Here is a 19,588-nt window from a genome sequence, read left to right on the forward strand (position 1 = left end):
ATAAAATAAAATATTTATCTGTTTATCAAAATAGAATTACATTTCTGTAATAATAGTGAGCAGATGATAACAGAGACTATCTGTCTAATATAGTGCTATTATTAAAGAAATTTCAAGTGTGAATTTACATTGAGAACTGCGAGTTCAGATGTTAATCAACTACAGGAATAATTATGTCTTATCACTTATGTCTTAGTACTGAAGTTAGAACTTTTTCACTAGTTTCAGAAGGGAACCTGAAAAAACTCCATGATGAAGACATTTTTCATTCTGAAACTGTAAAACTCAAATTGTATATTAAGACTTCTGAGGAAGGCTACATCCCATGGATTTCTTGCTTGAGCTTGAAATGAGAGACTGGCTTTGTGTGAAATCTTCAGAAAAATATGTAGTTTGGTAACATGTTTCCATACCACATTTCTCATCATTGCGCCATGGGAAGCAGAAATGTTACAGGCAGAAATGAAGGAAGAGAACAGGGAGGGAGCTCAGACATGGTGGCTGTTGCACAACCGAAGGTATTCATACAAATATACAAAAGGGCATGATCCTTGCGCGCTGTGCCTTATGGAAATATAGCAGCCTTGTATTTAAAACAGGGTGATAGTACATCTCTTGATATTATCTCAGAGGGAAAACTGGTTTCAACTACTCTGCGCTGTCATAGTGCGTTGAACAGAGGAATACTATTGGAATACTTCACAACCCATGTAGTAAAACTGACTGTGTATCACTAAGTATGTGAGACAGTTGAACTGTGAGCTCCTACTTATTTTTTCCCTCTAAGTGTCCCTATTCAAAGTGACGCTGGGCAGAATACTGGGGATCCAAATGTTTCATTGCTAAGGTATCAGGTGAAACTTGCTTGCATCCACTTGTAAACTAAAAAAACAGCCAACAACAAAGCAAAACATAGAGCACATGTTAAAATCTGGGTAGATAGCCATAGAACTTTGGAGTTTTGGAGAAGATTCGCAGTTTGTTCTGGTGAAATGGACAGCCATTTTTATCACCTTCTGGCTGACCAGAATTTCCTATGAAGCAGTTCACTGTAATTTTCTTGACCAGTAAGACTTTACTGGGTTACCCTAAAACCTATTTGCCTACATATTTTGGGTATCCCAGAAGTCTAGCAATTTCATGCTTTCTAGCAAGAAGTTAATTTACCTTAACAGTTGTGAAACACCTCTAAAAAATGTAATGCGCAATGTAACTGTTAAAAAGGCAAAATGATTAACTTTATTTCTTCTAATTTTTTTTGTTCGTGGAGCTGAGTCCTTAAAGATTTTTCTTTCTAGTTTAGCCTCCTAAATAAAATGCTAATATCTGGAAAGCGGGGCTTACTGCCGCGTCGATATTTATGAGTTTTCAGATGATATGGTGCTGTGGTGATAAACTTGCCGTGTGAGTTAAGTCAGGTGATACACAAACTTGTCCTATATACCTTTGATGATATCAACCCCAGCAGCCTAATTATGAAATATTGAATGGGGCATGTTTTTAATTTAATCAAAGCCTCAATAAATGATTATACTCAAATTCTGCTTATCTTTATAAAAGAAAGTTGTTCTACAACTAAGGAACAGCAATTTAAGGTCATTCTGCTTATATTGTTCCTCCAAGCCCGTGCATTCTTCACTGTGGCTGTTCACAGCTTTGAAAACAACAAACTCATTTGTGGTTGCTCCATTATTTGGGCATTTGCAAAGAATCCTGAGGTTTTTGTACAAAAGTGTGAAGAGGCTTGCTTTTTTCACCAGTCTGTGTGAACTCCCTAATCCTAGTTATAATTCATGATATTATGTACGGCTGAGAATCCAGAGACGATTTAGTCTGGTGGTAGGACGCTGATTCTGGGTTGCACTCCTAGGTCAACTACTGTTGCTACCTGAGCCTGAGAAAATCACTCTGGGTACTGTGAGTTCCTGTTGCTTATCATCACTGCTTGTCTTGCTTATTTAAATTGCTCTCTGTCTGTCAGGACAGCTTCTCACCATGCATATCTAGAACGCCCATCAAAACAGGCATCTTTATCAGGACCCATCTATTCTTGTTTGTTAGTGTAAACACAGATGGCATATTTACATGAAAGAAATTTTGCATATTTCTATGTAAAGACTGATTCTTTCATTGGTTTAAACACTGCACTAGAGAGAACAGAGAGCTGCTGGGTCAGACTTACCCTGTATCAGTGACCTGTATGTAGGATTAAATTCAGATTTATCAATTTGTTGAAGTAACTTATAGGGGGGAGGTGACTCTTTGTACAGAACCAGCTTAGATCAATCTGAAGGATTACAGATACTGGTCAATATATTGTGTGAGTGTGAAGCAAGCTACCTAATGAGCAGTCAGTATGTGCTGGTACTTAGACTTCCCTATAACCACTGCCACTAATCTAATTTTTAAATCAGCCATAAATGTTTATAGACATTTAAAAGCTGTCTTCCTGTGCCTGCAAGCAACCTAAATTTATACTTGAAAGTTTAGAAGATATTCTGAGGGCTGTTACCTTCAGAAAGAAGACATTTGTGGCAATTTAAACACCAACACTGTGAAAGATCTCATTGTTTCATTTCTTTTTCTGGTGACATCCAGCTAATGTGTTTATTCCACAACCCAATAACTTCTCAAGCTTTATTGACAGAACCCCAACTGCCCTTTTCCCGATCGCAGAAATCTCTAACATTCACCCTTAACATCTTTCACGGTGTTAAATTAACTAAAACAAACTGAACTGAACATAAAAATAATTCAAGAAACTGTTATGCTGAATCTGTCCTCATGCTCATTCCAAATAAAAAAAGTCTTCTATTAAGAAATAAATCCCATCTGTCTTTCCAGAAAGACACGAAAACAAAGTAGCTTTGCAGCAGCATTTAGGCACAAATTTCCACAGAATTACATTATTTTTATTCTACAGACTAAGTATAAATCTCTGACGTGGAAGAGTGAGTTACAATACTGGGATCTCGATGTGTTCTTATTGTACACAGTAGTTTTACAACTGTAGTTACATTGTGCTTGGTAATGAATTCCAATGTTATATCCAACAGGAGATGTTCTGACTTTGACTACTTATGTGCATATAAGAGAGAGTTGGTGCTTTCTCTTTCCACATTCTAAGCAGAGACCTATAGAAGAAAGGCAATCTTTTTGTGTGGACTAAGAATGAACAGGGACTTAGCTCTGTTTGCTTTTCTGTTGATTAACATAAGTAAAAGAAAAACTACAGTAAAAGTCTTTACAGTGTTGCTAATATTATTAATTCCAAGAAATAGATTGCTAATCGGTTTGAATTTAGTAAGAACGAGAAGACTTTATTTGGTGATAATCTGCATTATTTTTATGGAATGTATATTGAGTACCATGCCACAGCGAGTGACTTGATCTTTCTTGGTGCTGCAGGGAAAGTGTTTGCACTTGAGTCCAAGAACAACTCTCAGGGTCTGGATTTAGCTGAAGCTGAGAAAGCTTGTGTTGACCTGAGTGCTCGCTTAGCAACTGCAGAAGAACTGAAAAGGGCTGTCCTGGACTGTTCCTTCCTTGGCTGCACCACGGGATGGCTGGCTGATGGCACTGCTGGGTAAGAACAACAGCATAAACCTTCCTGAGAAATATAAATGACTGCTGTAAAGATATTTTTCCTCTTAAACTAAATTTACTACTGAAAAACACTGGCCACAGTTCAAGCTCTATGGGTATACACGTCATCCTGTCCACAGTTTCCTCTTGCTTTTTTCTACTGAGTTGTCGCAGTTCTGTTTAGCTAGGCCCATAGTGGGGTGCTGGACCCCAAAGGAGCTTGCAGCCTATGGACATAATACTGAGTTATCAGCATCAGTGCTCCTACTGACTGTAGGTACATGCTCAGTTTGCTGAGATTCTCATAGAAATTGTGCTTCTGTCTCAGTTATTTACAGTTGTCTAAGTAGATGATAGACATGTTCAAGTATACCTAGATATGATAATGAAAGCCTGTCAGGGAGCTGGGTGAGAAAGCTTACCTGAGTGCTGATGTTGCTACTGGACATGCTGAACTGTATTATTGGAGGTAGCACATGTGACTCCAAATGGCAGTAGGCTGAGATTTGTCTCACAAACAGCATTACAAGAAGTAAGGAGGAAAAGAAGCGGGGTGAATTCAGCACAGTGATGTTTCTCTTCTGCCATGAATACTGCAGAAATCCAAATGACTTTCAATGAAATTATGATTTTGAGGACACGTCCTCAGGTCTGCTAGCTGTGCACCAGCAGCAGCACAGCTGTACCACCATGGTGCTCTTCCTGCATGGTGTTAAGGGCTTCCAGAACCCAAGTGACTAATTCGTGTTACCCTACAGTCTTTACAACATGCCACAGGTGAAGAGGCTTCATATTTGATAGACAAAGAGACCAAATCACAGAGATTCAATAAAAAAGAAACATTGGAGTTGAAGGTTGATATAAATGTTGCATGTTCCTAATGCTGAAACCATACAGGAACTGCCAGTGAGAGCATGAGAAGATTGAAGTTCTCTGTCTTCTCTCTTGAACCTTTCCTTCAGCAGGCTTATCAGCCACAACCTTAGTGTAAAATGTGCATTCATTTCTTTGATGCACTTTACAAAGTTCTCATAAGTTAGAGAGTAATGTCTAATGTGGTATCAGTGTTCAGTGGTGATAATGTTTTGTTTTATCAAGACACTGTTTATAGGTTCCCAAACTTTAGTACATAATTGGATTTTGCGAGTTATCAGTTACCCTAAGCATACATTGCTGTTTGTGTACTTTCAGAAGTAAAGTGGAACTTTCAAAAGAGACAGAAAATAGCTACAATTGAAAAATATTTAAACAACTTCAAGCAAAAGCAACTTGTTCAGTTGTTCCTTTATTTCTCATGTGAAAAAGATTTTTTTTAAAGATTTATTTCTATGTACCTCTAGATATTTAGAAAATCAAGAAATCTCTAAATATATAAATAGTGATCTAAACCCTCAAAATTTTTCTTCCTACCCCAGTTGCTTATGTGTCGTATAAACTGAAGAGCTAGTCAAACTGTCTGTCTAAGAAGTGCAAAGCAAAGTTGTGTATGAGTCCTTTCGTATCACCTAATGGTGATGGTAATGGGAGGATGGTTGGACAAGATGATCTTGTAGGTCCTTTCCAACCTCGTGATTCTATGATTCTATGTTTTCTACTGTGCCTTTCTTGTTAGAATGAGCTTGCTGTACGACTCCCCAAAGCCACTTCTTTGTCCTCTTCAAAATCCTTTAGAGTCATGCTTACAAGAGAACTTGGCAGTACTAATGGGCTTGTACCACCTAGTATGCTTATTCAATCCTTGATATTTTCTCCCTCCATTTCAGTCCATCTTCTTGTTTCTTTCCTATCATTGGAAAAGATGGAAAGTCACAGGCAAGGACGATGAGTGGTTACTTAGGTCTCATAGTAATGGAGACTATCTCTTCCATTTTCCCATACTCCATTCCTCTGGTAAATTCTGGAAAGGACATTAGAGGGGCACATGAGTATGCTGTTGCTGTGCAGCCACCATGTACGGGGATTTCTGTAGGTCCTCATCAGAGAGTAGTTCTTCGGAGCTCCTGTAAGCTGAAGTTCTTTATTCTCTTCTCTGGGACTATTTTACAAATGGCTGGGCAGGCACCAGAATCTGTGTTAGTTGCTTCACTGAAGTGAATTCTTACTACTCCCTGGAAAAGTGTGATGTCTGAAAAGACTGTACTAGTTTCACTGTTAGTTAAGGCAGCTCTGGAGGAGGAAAAAAGTGCAAAGTATGCAAATGGCACGAAGCTATTCAAGTTGAAGATGTCTGTGCATAATATGAAGATTTTTTTTAGAGGGATTTAGATTAATGAATAAAATGATGACAAATGAAGTTCAATGACAGCATACTTGGGAGTAATTATGCAGTCTACCTGAAAGTATTTCACACACCAATAGCGTGTGAAGTGATCTATCAGTCCAGAAAAGATAAGAGGAAATCACTGGGGATGGAACAAAGAAAACCAGTGCCAAAAAAGACAACTGAGTTTCTGAAGTATCTGTGGGATGGGCTGGATAACATGAAAAATGAATACACACATATATATTTATACACACAGATGTAGGTCAGTGTAACAGGAGGCTTTGGAGTAATTCCTTTAGGGTTCCTGTTACACCACCTTAGAAATGTCCTAAAACAGGAAAAGAAAAGAAAAGAAAAGAAAAGAAAAGAAAAGAAAAGAAAAGAAAAGAAAAGAAAAGAAAAGAAAAGAAAAGAAAAGAAAAGAAAAGAAAAGAAAAGAAAAGAAAAGAAAAGAAAAGAAAAGAAAAGAAAAGAAAAGAAAAGAAAAGAAAAGAAAAGAAAAGAAAAGAAAAGAAAAGAAAAGAAAAGAAAAGAAAGAAAAGAAAAAAAAGCGTAAGAGTGATTAAAGGTATGGAAAAGCTACTGAGGGGGGACTCAATATATTTTTACTTGTCAGTTATTTGCTTTAAAAAATGTTTCTAGAGGTACCTATTTAGTGCTTTGGGTGTTTCTTTACTAAATGAAAAATACCAGCAAGGATAAAGGATAAGCTGTGAATATGAACACTTCAATCCACACTCTCCTCAAATGATTTAACAAGGAGAGGGCAAAACAGGCTTCACATGATTACAGAAATAGGCAAAATTATTTCCAAAACACAGGACTCCTCAATGGGTACATCTTGTGTTATTTGTCTTGATGGAGCTTCACATCTTCAACTGTGATGGCATGGCCCAGAGAAGGAAGTCACCGCCCACATTTACTAGTCCAAAACCATTTAGGTCTTTAGAAATTGGAAATAATACCTTGGATCCCACCCAGAAACTGACTGGAATCTATTGAAGATCCCAGAGCTTTAGTCCAGCATTCTCCCATATCCTCTTGGACCATGTGCATCAGAAGGGAGATGAATAAGAGGAAACATGGGAACATGATAAAAGAAGTTCCTAATTTCAGGAAGAATGCATTTTATTATTATTATTATTATGCTTCTCTTTTTCTTTTTTCTTTTTTTTTTTTCTTTCTTTCTTTTTTTTTTTTTTTTTTTTTAGTGCCTGGAAAATATCTTAATCTTTCCCCTAAGGAAAAATGGATTAGATGCTGGCAACAGAAGCAAGCACAGACAAATAATATGAGTGAAGGCATTGTGGAGCTGCAGATTTTCTGACATGCTTCAGTCCTTCTTCCACAATATAGACTTAAAACTGCATATAAGCATGTAAGGACATTTTCATCTCTTGATGAGTCTCCCAGGTTTTGCATAAGTTAGTGACAGCCAGTTCATACCTGGTCGCTGTTCTTTGATCTTTGTGAATACTTATAATCTTACTTAAAATAAACGTACTCATCACTCTTTGCTGCCATATCCTTATTATCATTTTTACATCCAAATCAGAGTCTATAAGCCTGTGGAAGTTTCTCCTTTAATGTCTGAGGCACATTTCTGAATCACTCTCAGTACGTTTATACTACCTGCTCTCAGCATGTTAGGGTGTCAAAAGACACCATTCAGCAAAGAGAGGTGCCAGTGGAAAAAGATACCAGTCTGCTAGTGGAGCTGCTCACTGAAGTTCACTTACCCAGTTTTTTTCTCTGCAGTCTGAGTTATCCTAAGCAGCAGGTTTTGACAAATACAATTTGCCTTAACTGACTTGTGATGGAAATTGCTTGAACAAACTGTTCTCTGCCAGTAAATCCACACAATAAAACTCATCAGTGTTGTGGTTTGAGCAGACTGGGACAGAACATCTTCCACAGGCGTAAGGTTATGTTTTTGTCTTCCACTTTCAATCGCACAGATCAACCCAATTCAGAGCTTGGGGCTGTTCACAAAGCAAGTTTCTGGCAGGTCCAGGGACATGGAAACTTTTAGATAAGATTCACTGATGAATAGGTTGGGTCTAGAGGGCAAGTGGTAAGTTCTTCCAGCAGCCCCAAAGCCAGTCATTTACAAGCCAGCCTTGAAATGTGTAGCTTGTGAAGTATTACACACTGTTAGAGTGCAGGAAATGAAATGCTGTTTAGGCAGGTTTCATTTGTCAGATTAGAATGAGCCCTAATAGCTATTTATACTAAAATGACACTCTTATGACTTATTTGCATGTCAGACGAGTGAGTCAGTAGAACCAGAAAGTGATCTGCCAGAATATAAACAAAAAGTAAAGGTTGTAGAGTTGTTTGAAAACCTTTTACTGCTATCTTCTGAAAACTCCGTGTCTAGTCCTGCAGCACTGGGCAGTTCAGTGCATTCTCTCAAATGTTCATTTCTGTTCTTGCTTTTGTTTTTGTTTTTAAATTAATGTGACACAGTTTTCCTCATGATCAGCCCTACTAAGTGTGCTCACAGAGTATTAGAAAGCAGCTATTGATTTTTGCAGTCGTAAACACTGTCAGCAACTTGGATTAAGATATTTGTAGCACATTTAGTCATTTCCAGCACTTTTACAGGCCTGAGAAGATGAAGCTGTCCTGTTCCCTCTGTTGCTCCTCATTTTTCTATGAAAGAATGAATCCATGTAGCCCAACTGTAAGCTACGGTCTGAAAGCTCTGCATAGACTCTCTGTTCTGTAATAGCTGTCCTGCAGGGCACTCAACCTGTTTCTTTGAATGAAATTGCCCTAGGCTGGTTCCTAGACAGTCCCTGGAGGATTTGTCACAGAGGGGATAGATAACTCTGGAGTGAGCAAACACAGCCAGCTAGAATTGAAGCCTTGCAGTGGGAGTCAGAAGACTGAGGTTCTTTTCTTGGCTTACCACAGACCAGATGTTTACTGCTAGGAAAATTACTTCATCTCTGTTTTTCCTTCCTTTGTTAGCTCTTTGGGTTTTGCACTGACTCCTCTTGAATGCTTCTACAGTGTCTAACACAACAGAGCCCTTGGTGCAGATACACCAGTGGGAAATATAATAACAAGATTCAAAATCAGCACTTCACAGGGCGATCTGCTCCCTTTTCTGCCTACAATGTGAGACTTGCCCAGCACCTGGCAGCAGGGCAATAACAGCATGTTTCCTGGGAAATTAAAAAGCAATATCCAAAGAATGAAATAGGAATAAGTCTCTAGCTCTTGCCAGTCCTCTCATCCATGTATATAGACCTTTGGATTTGTTGGCCCTATGAAATCTGTCCAGGTGTATATAATGTAACAGGTCTGCTTGCTTATCTGCAGAGGAGCAATCCTAATAATATGTCATTTTGCCAGGCTCCCAGTTTTATTTCAAGGCTGTGCTCTACTGCCTGATGAGAATGCATATGAGTTTTCTCCTTCACGCCTATATGACATGAGCCAATTAACTCCCTTCAAGAGATAATCCAGACATAGGTGACAGGATACAGTCCAATTAAAAATGCTAAGTCTAGTTCTGAGACCAAAGGATCCTGCACTCTGAGATGGTTTCATGACACAGACTCTAATCCCACAGTCCTCAGCTGATGTCATACTCTGCTAGAACACACCTTTGTCTTAGCTAATGACTTAGGTTAGAGTTCGTGGCTAAGACCAGAAAAAGTCATAATATTGAACAGAAAGGTAAGCCTGGCTATGGAAATTGAATTAAATGCAACAGTATTGCATGAAGTCTAGAAGGAACTACACTGAAACTATCAGTTCAGTTGGAAAAGCAGAAGAAAGTGCTTGGAGTCTTCACAGAACAGAGTATGGCAGTGAGCCTGTCACACATCTGTGACAAAGAGAAATGCACTCCTCCTAAAAGACATTAAGCATCTCTTCCAGGAGATGCAGGGCAGTACTGAAAGGCTTGAACAAGGCATGAGTGAGACAGCACCTGCAACACTGCAATGTGATTCTTGACATCCAAGCTCAGAAGGGGTGAGTTCAGACTTGGAGATACACTTAATCTTAACAAATATACAAGAGTGACTAAAACCAAGATTTTAACTTGCCAGCTAGGTCTAATGGTGTTGATATTTGATTTTTCAGAAGAACTTCATCTTCACATCCCTCCGCCCCCAGTCTCTCTATTATCCAATGCCATCTGAAAGCTTCTGGTCTGAGCACTGAGCTCCTTTGTAAATTAACAGCAATTTAGCAAAAGTTTTTAAGCCTTTTGGTGACTAATTAATATCATTTGTTATGAACACTGTGGAATGGTTCGTTCATGGAGTACATACAATTGAACTGGGTAAAACCAGCTACTTAATGACACTTGCTATGTCTTTGAGCACCCAACTAACTAGTCCAGGACAGGAAGCTCTGCAGATCTCCTCTATGTACACTGAGAATGCTCAAATTATATGTACATAGCGATATTACAGTAAAATGGCTATATAAAATCTTTCATACTAGGCTACAGTATGAAAAATCTGCATGAATGGGCCATATTTATTTAATGAACAGAGGCCTTACTATGTCAGTAGTCATACATACAATTTTAAGCACAAAAGAGTGCATTTTGGGATATATTTTTAAGAACTTAAAGGATATTGGTTCTGCCTCGGTAAGACCTCCTTTTGACATTTCCAGTGGCAGTATTGCTGTTGGAATGTCTTCATGTCACACTTAGCAACTGCTTTCTTTGGGTCGCATCCAGCCAAAATTAGCCTCTATAGTTCCCAGTCAATGGACTTTCCAAAGCCCACCTGTGCTCCCCTTCATGACTTTTCATGGAAATTTTCTTCCCTTCAGTAATCATGAACATGTCATTTGTATTTTATTCCTCATCAGAGCCAGCTTTATAATTTGCAGTTTCCCAAACTACAGAAGGGAAAGGCTAAGAATAAAAATCCTCCAGTTTGGCTCCCAGACTACTAATTTTTTTCTCTCACCTACTTAATGAAACACAAGCGGTAAAACTGACCCACGAAAAAAATTAGCACAGGATGTTAACGATTTATCTTGACTAAGGGTAGCGATGAAGTTTTAAACTTTCTAATTAGAGAAAGTCTTGTTATAGTTACATTATGTTATGAATCAGACTTTCACAGTGCCTCTACTTCCACATCACTGATGATGGCTACTGAGTAGAATATATTCATATTCAAGCTCACACTTCCATCAAGAAATGCCATAAGAACCTCCTGGCACAACCCAGCTAATTTATTGGGAAGACAACTTACAGTCAATTGGCAGATAGCACTGTGACTATAAAACACACTGGTTCCACCTACTGTTTTACACACTGATGCTGGAATTGTTCAAGCTATGTCATATAAGCTCAGCCTTTAACTCCATCTATATAGACTTAGGTTTACTGAAAATTTTTCAAGTATTACAGAATTACTATGTAATAATATAAGAAAGCAGAAGTAGCAGTAGACACTAGTATAGACATAATTTATTATTTATATTAAATATGATCTCTTAATTTGATGTTTATTAGATAATCGCATATTATGTCATATAGTGGAATAAATACTATTCAAATCAGCCTCTTCTGCTATTTCCTTCCTTGAAGAGAGGAACTAGGAATAATGCAAAATATACCATATCTCATTGTTTAGTAGATGGATTGGAAAAGAGTGTAACCAGCACAACTGCAAGTGGAATGCTTCAAGAAAGTCTGGTTCCTGCTTTGTGCTAAATATTACATTTTTTCCTCTTGTACACATACGCTAAATGCAATACCTGAATTACCTTTGCCATCCTCTGGTCTTACCTTTAGGGTAGGTACAAAGCAAGCACAGAAAATTGTACTTATGTGGATGAATTGCCCAAAAGTAGATAAGCTGGGTCCAAAACAGTGCAGAGTCCCTGTGGTTTCTCTTTCACTCTTGCTTGAGAGGGAAAGAGGCAACGTGAAGCAGGTTGTCTTTCTAGGCTAAGTGGCAGTAGACTGAGGAGATCCTCACTAGATTTTGGTTCTACTTGTCAAGAAACCAAAAGGAAACACCATCAGGTGCCCTTCTACTTTCCATCGCAGAGCAGAGGCTGTTATCAACACTGCTAAAATCCTTTTTCCAATGATGTTCTTCAAGTAAACTCTCATGTGATGGATGTTGTGGAAGTAAAATTTCAGTACCTCTATTTGAAGACGGTGACCATAATTGCTCATAAATGTAAAACATGGGACTCTTCTAGTCTTTAAAGCAGTACTGATTTTCAATCCTCATTTAAACTTGCAAGATAAGGCAAGAGAAAAGCTACGGAATTATTTCTCATAAAATTATTGTGTAAGGCAGAACAATTCCTTTCAGTTTTTTAAGGATGAAAAATAGAACCAAGCTAGGAAATCTTTTGAGAACACCACAGCCATGAGAAAAGTAAGATGCTAGTATTGTGTCTGAATTTTTACCTTCCTGACAGTATGTGATAGTTACATCGTACATGTGTGGCTGATTTTTATGCTGTCATTGTAAGAGTTTATCAGAGATCATAGCAGTGTGGTCATAATTTTTGGAAATGCATGAGTATTTCAAGCAGATATGTATCTAAGGCAGAGAATTATTATGGACGATTTGCATTCTGAACTCAACAAGTTTCTTCCAAGCACGTCTGAAATGCTACTTTCATAAGAGATTTCCATAGAAGGAAAAATAAAATCACTTTTTTGTTTTGTTTTGTTTTGTTTTTTTGAATAAGAGGTACAAAATCATGCATTACACTGCAATAAGCAGCAGATTACAACATATCCAAGAAAGATGAGGAATGAGCAGTTCTGTAGGAGTTTATGTTCAATTACTCCACAAAAGTAGCAATAAATGGAATTAAAAATCCCTACATGACTACATTCTTCAAAATGGCTGGGTGCTTAGATGTCCTCCTACAAAAAAATACAAGCTTTGTGGCATTCTCTCAACCATGATGCATGATGCACCACTGCAACTACTCAAAAATAATAAAGAACTAGGTTCTGCATTTCCACAACCACTCACCAGGGTGCTGGAACTATAAGAGATGGCTGTAAATAGGAATAATATATATTTATTGGTTTCTTATAGCCATATGGAAATGCTGCTGCTAAGCAAATGTCAACATATGTTGAATTCTGAACTGAGAATGTGCTTGCCATTTTCCAGTCACCAAGTGAAAGCAATTGACAGAGTTAAAAGCATCAAACCTACCTGTGAGAACTGAGACAAAAGTGCACCTACCTCTTGCATCCATAATTACAGCATTTTACAGATTTAGGGAAACATACTCGCCCTCAAGAACTCTGAGAAAAGAGGCGATTATTGCATATTCTCAGTCGTGCCTGCAGTCCTACTGACTGCAAAGACACAAATTCAGTGCCAAAGGCATTGCAGGTCTAATCATTAGGGCTGCTGCTGAGAAATGCTGAGCACTACTGAAGCTCCTTTTAGCAGTGGTAATAACAGCTCATGGAAGATGTTCAAAGCCTGCAGGATTGAGCTTTGGTAGGAAACTACTGACAGAGAAGAAGGAATAGAAGACATTAAATAGATTTTGTTTTCTTCTTTTATTTATTTATTTATTTTCCTGTGTCTGCAGGGCATGTTTTCTTTCCTCTCGGAATAATTACATTAGAATGTTTTCTGTTTCAATCAGATCAATTTTAATATGACAAAATCCAAATTAAATTTCTTAGTGGAGGATTAGCCAAGGTCTGCTCTGTTGTAGGAAAAAAAAATAGACAGGAAGAGCAATTTTAAAGCTCCATGTAGAAAAAAACCACACAGTGAGAACTACATTAGAAGATCTTGACGTCATTTAAAGTCTTTTTTTAATATGTAATGTTGAAAACATATTTAAGAAACATCTTCATGTATTTGATCTAACTGGATATCTAAGAAATGCTTTTAAATTAATTAGCCACTTATTATGTTCTATTTTTATTGCCTACAAACTTGCAATTTGTTGTGCAATACATGGAAAAGAATAAAAATCATGCTTTTTGAACACATAGTTTTAAATGTGAATCAAATATCCTGGTTTAGTGATGATATATGTAATATGGATGTGCCACTCACAGAAAACTTTCTAGCCTGTTGAAGAAACGATACAGAAATAGTCCTTTGAGCAGAAGCAAAACAGAACAGCTAGAGACTGAAATTCAGAATCAGAATGTTCAAGAAGGATTTTTAAAGCTAGCTTCTAAAATATCAGAAATTTTATTCCATGCTTTAACATACAAAGAAATATTGCCTGACTTTAGCAGACAGGTAACATAAAAACAACTATTTTTTGTTGCTGTTGTTTAAAAGTGCTATAGTCTTAAGTACACCATGGCAAGCAGGAGATCCAGATTTTTAAAGATATCTCGTTATCTGTCTATTCAGGGTTGCAAGGCATAAGGTCAGAAGACAAGAGAGTAAGTGAGCATTGGAAAGACTGAGGTTGCTAAGTCACAGTTTCATTCACTTAGGCCATGAAAGACCTACTGGAACAATATGTGAACACATACAAATGTTTGCCAATTAACAGGCTGGTTGTCCCAGACATCTAAAACCACTTTGACAAATGAGTTGGTCTAGGTGCTCGATGGCACTCTTGAAGAAATTAGACCTTAAATGATGGCATTAAATTCTAAGAGAACTTGATTTTAAGCTCCTGTAGACAATGTAGTCTTCAAGTGACCCACAAAAAGTCAGGAGGTGCTTTCCCTACAGAAGAAACATGTTCATTTTGAAATTATGGAGCAGCTTTTAGTAGGGGATTACATCATGTCATTTTTCAGAGCAGAAGTGTGGTAGGAACCATTCCGGTACATATGCGTGACCAGTACCATATGGCTTTTTTCATGTTGCTTTTGTTTGTTTACATTAAAACACATTAAAGTTGAATGTTTAACTGCTCAAGAGCCAACATATGTCAGAATTAAGATGGTCTGCACAATCATAATTCAGCCCACTTGTGTAAATCAATTGTTATGCAGAATTTAAGTATAGGATCAAATACTGGCTTTCTACTAGAGCTTTTCCACATTCAGTAAATGGGCAGTTAGTCAACATTTATTTTATTATCCAAAATGAGTGTGGGACTGCTGGCAAAGCTCGTTCAACCATTGCGCAATACGAAATGATAGATTTCCTCCACTGGAAAGATTACTCTGCGGAAAACATTTTTGTCTTGCTTTCACTAGAGGAGCTGACCATGCAACGCTTCTACAGACCTGCTGTCTGTAAAATATAAAACCCACACCATTAATATCCAGCTGCAAAAATTGGGGCTGAATTCACTTTCCCAGCCTTTCTAACCTTCAATGTAACAATAAAAGCAGTGTCTTCTCTAACAAACTGTCTTTTATTAGTAAGTTCTAAGCAGCCAACACAGCTGAAAGAAGAGATAATTAATAATCTCTTCCTCTATGTTCAGCATCTACAGACTTGTAGAACTAAATACAAATTTTTAACCTTTGTTCAAGCCTATAAAAAGGCAACAGGGTGGATTAAGTACTGCTGAGTACCAAACCAGAATAAATGGAGTTTAAACAAAGATGTGGAAAACCTGTTAAACCAACTAACTGGCCAACCAATGAACCAACCAACCAGCTCATTCCCGAGAGCTCAAGATGAGTTTTATCAGACTGCAATTTAACAACAATTTAAGAGAGTTTAACCTGTAAGAGGACCATGATTTGAAATTAGAGAATGCAGTGTTCCTGTCTGGTCAGTTCCTGCTAGTTACTTTTTGTGCTGACAGCAGTGTCTTGGCTATGCATCTACACCATCCCTAGTCCACCAGAACTGGGCGCTACAGCTCAGTATGGGAGTAAATAGTGCTATTTCTGTTTTCAAAATGGAGAAAGTGAAACAGGTAAAAATGCTTTCAGTCACGGCTGTGCAGCAGATTAAAATATCAAAATAACCTGGAACTTATGCAGCAAGCCTAAGTTTATTACCAGTGATTTATAATCTTTCAGACCAAGTCTTGAGACTTTTACTCATTTTTTTATCCAGGAATCATTAGTGAGAATTTGTACCACTGAAATGCGAGCGCAGAATATGGACTCAAATACAATGGGACTTGGTCTGATACTTTGAAGCATTACAGAATATATGATAAACATCCCTTTATTGCTTCCTATGCCTTGGACTGACCTACAGCAAGCATTTTTTTAATTACTTCTAATTCTCCCTTTGCTTTTTATTCATACATCTTCCTGTACTAATGCCTTATGTGCCAACTCTTAAACAATTAAACTAAGGCTAAAGCTAAAGCCTGACTATGTGCTAAAAGATCTCCAAACTTCACCTGCATGTACAACTCCAGAAGATTTCTGATCATTTTTTTTTCTTCTTCTTCTTTATTTTAGGACAATAATATGCAGAAAGACGGGCAGCAAACAACAGAGCGTGAAAGCCATTGATGTTAAAATTGAAACCGATCCCTTTGTGAATGACCAATATGATGCTTTTTGTGTAAAGGATGAAGGTCAGCACTGATATACTATTGAAATAATGCACAGTAATCACTGTCTTGAAACATTAGAAGTTTTGCCTTCAATTTTTCTACTGCTGAGAGGCAAAATGGGGATATTAAGGAATAAATCTGTGTAGCAATCTCCTGCTGAGAGAGCAAACTGCTACAAAGACATTGGTTGCAGTGAATAAATTGCATTACCGTTTGTCTTTGCTGCAGTTTAGCAAGTTCAAAGAGCACTGCTGATCTGAAAGAGACCATTCTAGTGTTCAAAGCACACTCTTTATGGAAAAGGATATATCTGGCACCAACATATCTGATATACCCGAAGCATCTCCCACACTCAGCACTGTAGCTAAATGTAATTTGGAAATCTGGCTTCCAGCCACAAAACACTGTCTTGTTGCGTATCTGTCCATGCACAGTACTTGTGTGCAAATATCTTCATTGCCTCCATTTTCTTTTTGTTTGTTAGTTATTTTGTTAACAACTGCAGCCTGGCCCATGGATGATTCTGAAAGCCAAATTATTTCCAGTTTAAGTTGGTGCTTAAACTTTGGGATTCAGATGCTGGAATGTGTGAGGAAAAATGGTGTACAAAGGCAAAACATAAATTGTTACTGCTAGACAGGATTGTGTAAAGAAGTTTGGAAACCCCTGAAACAAATTACTGGTGTCTGCAGTAAAGTTTTGCATTTCATTTCAAGGAAAGCAGGGGCAAGCAGATGGCCTTTACTGAGAAATGCTAAGCTCATAGTGGGGGCATTTAAACTAAGAGCGTCAGCAGAGAGAATGAAGATATGGTTGAAGTTAAATGTGGCAGAAGTGTTTTACACCTTGTCATTCAAGCACTGCAGAGTTTGACTGGCCATCCTCTCAGATAACCACCATGCTACGAGCTTCAGGCTCAGCGCTGCTACAAGCAGTGCCAGCTTTGTCACCCAGTTGTTAATGCTGTCACACAAGCACCTTTGTGCTTTCTGCCATGCGGCTTCTCACATATAAGAGCAGCTCCCTGTAAACATCTGCAAAACTATCTCATTGTCTTCCTTCAAATCTCTCTTTTGTCAGTATCCACCCAAAGAGAAAATACTTGCAAAGGGTCAGGCAGCTGTGGCTTGTTGAAGTCATTGCTGTGAGCACCACTGTCCCATTGTACGCTGTGCTCCCCTACCCTTCTCCACCTGCTGCTTCTGACCTTACGCATAGGGAAGGAACTGTGCTTGCATTTTGTATTTGTTTGCTGCTGACAGTAAAGGGGAGGTGGTGAAAATAAGAGGGTAGTCTGATAGTGTTTGTTGGAAAGAAGTTCTACTTTACACCCAGAAACTGCACAGCTAAAACTCAGGGGAAGAATCAGATCATTTGCTAAAAAAGAAACAACTTGTTCACATGTATTTTGTTCAAGGCAGGGAGTTTCCTGGTGACAGAATGGGATGATCGTGCCAAAATACTCATCAAATATTACTTAAATACAGAAATGTTTCCAGATGACAGTAAGGCTCCCTCTTCTTTGACTACACACACAAAAAAAAGTCTGTATGCAAAGTTGATGTTTGAGATAAAGCCATAAGTGAAGCTGTGTGTCTGGAAGGCCCGGTCTATAGCTGGTATGAAAAGATCGGTGTCCAGAAAGAAAACAGCCATCACTCACAGGCGTAATGTACACTAACACACAAGGCAGCATGAAGTAGTTGAATGACAAAAGAACATCATACATCTGAGGGATGCCACTTTCGGTTTTAGGAAGTAATTATCCAATAAGAAATAGCAATAGCAAACTGAACAGAAACTCAACAGCTTTCCCTCTTTGTCCAAGCTGACTGAAGTCAGCTAAAGGCACAGACAGGGGGGCTGGTTGAGGGCAGGTGGAGGGAATAGTCAGATCAGCCTTCCCTTTTTCAGAAATGACCTTGTTGGTGACTCTTATCAGCTCTATTTTCTGTCCTTGGGGCTATGCAAAGGGCACCTCAAACCACCATGAAACTTCTAGCATGAATCATTACAAAATTGCCTTCTTAGGTCTTGATTTACAATGAATCTTTAGTCAATTATCATTTAGCCCATGATTGACTTCGTCTGAATTGCTGAAGCATATACTTCAGTATGCCCCAGCAGTTGGGGCAGTGGTCACATGCTTATGGGATCAGGCTTTTGCACATAAAAATATTGAGGAGACAGACACAACCTTTTAATACTTTTGGAACAAATTTGGTTGCGTACACAATGAAGAATCACAGCAGCCTTTGATACTAGGAGTTATGTTTTGCAGGGAAGAATGCAGCTGTTATGTTTTATGAATGCTGTGAGTATAGCTGTAGTTTTCACATTACAGAGAAACTGTCTCCTCAGTTTCTCAGAAACAAGTGTTTCATGCAGTCACTAGGAAGACAGGGAAGACAGTTCTATACTCGTTTGTAATCTAAGATCAGCAAGTTTCTCTCTCAACTCCAAGTGCCAAAAATTACCTAAAAATATGCTAGACTCTGCCTCTTCTGGAAATGACATCTGAACATGCAAGTCAGATCTGTCCCACAGAGTGTGTATTTGTTCTCAATCAAAACTCACAAGCAAACACCTATAAGAGAAAGAAAGCCAGAACAACAGAAAGTCGAGAGACTGGATTTTTTACTATCACTTTTTTTTTTTTTTTTCTTTTTTCAGGAAAACATATCATTCAGTTTTAATTGTATATAATCATCTTGATGGTCCTTCTTGCTTTTTTACTTTTCCTTTTTTCTTTTTTTTTAATGCAACAAAGGAATGATCTCTTTGTTCATCCTTTCCAAGTTGTACTGGTTCTTTCTTTCGGTGACAACTGGTATTTACAGGGAACAAGCAAGACCTCTGTTCTGTCAGGCTTTGATTTGCTGCCATCATAGAAAAAAAAGTAAACAGGCAGCAAATTGTAGTAGCTCACAGCATAAATGCAAATCAAACTTTGTTAAACAGGACTGCTGGCTCCAGATACCCATCAAAAACTGATGGCTTATGTACATTATTTCAGCTTGCCTTTTTCTGCGGTAAGAATGAATAAAAAAGAAATGTGAGATCAAACTACTATTTGCTTTATATTTAAACCACTTCTTCTAATCTATCATGCTTTCCTATGGATATGAGTTTTTTTTTCTTTAGACTTTATTGCTACAGCTTTCTTTTCCAGAGCTTTGCATATAGCTGACAGTGAATTTCCAGCTACCTGGTGATGTCATTTAAACCAATAAATGAAGTTAGTCTTTTCCAGCCCTATCTGATGAAAGAGGCATTGGCATCCTAACATCAGTAGCTTACAAGCGGCAC

The 19,588-nt window shown here is 38.0% G+C and overlaps 1 protein-coding gene across 1 annotated transcript in view; it reads left to right on the plus strand.

Annotated features, from left to right (window-relative positions):
* SUSD5 (sushi domain containing 5) overlaps positions 1-19,588 on the plus strand; it is a 39,983-nt gene that overhangs the window by 4,942 nt on the left and 15,453 nt on the right. The window contains exons 2-3 of the mRNA XM_072328443.1: positions 3,409-3,586; positions 16,182-16,300. Of these exons, the coding sequence (XP_072184544.1) occupies positions 3,409-3,586; positions 16,182-16,300 (297 nt within the window). The remainder of the gene's footprint in view (positions 1-3,408; positions 3,587-16,181; positions 16,301-19,588) is intronic.

Source organism: Excalfactoria chinensis, chromosome 2 (genome assembly GCF_039878825.1).
Source record: "Excalfactoria chinensis isolate bCotChi1 chromosome 2, bCotChi1.hap2, whole genome shotgun sequence".
In the NCBI taxonomy this organism is placed as follows: domain Eukaryota; kingdom Metazoa; phylum Chordata; class Aves; order Galliformes; family Phasianidae; genus Excalfactoria; species Excalfactoria chinensis.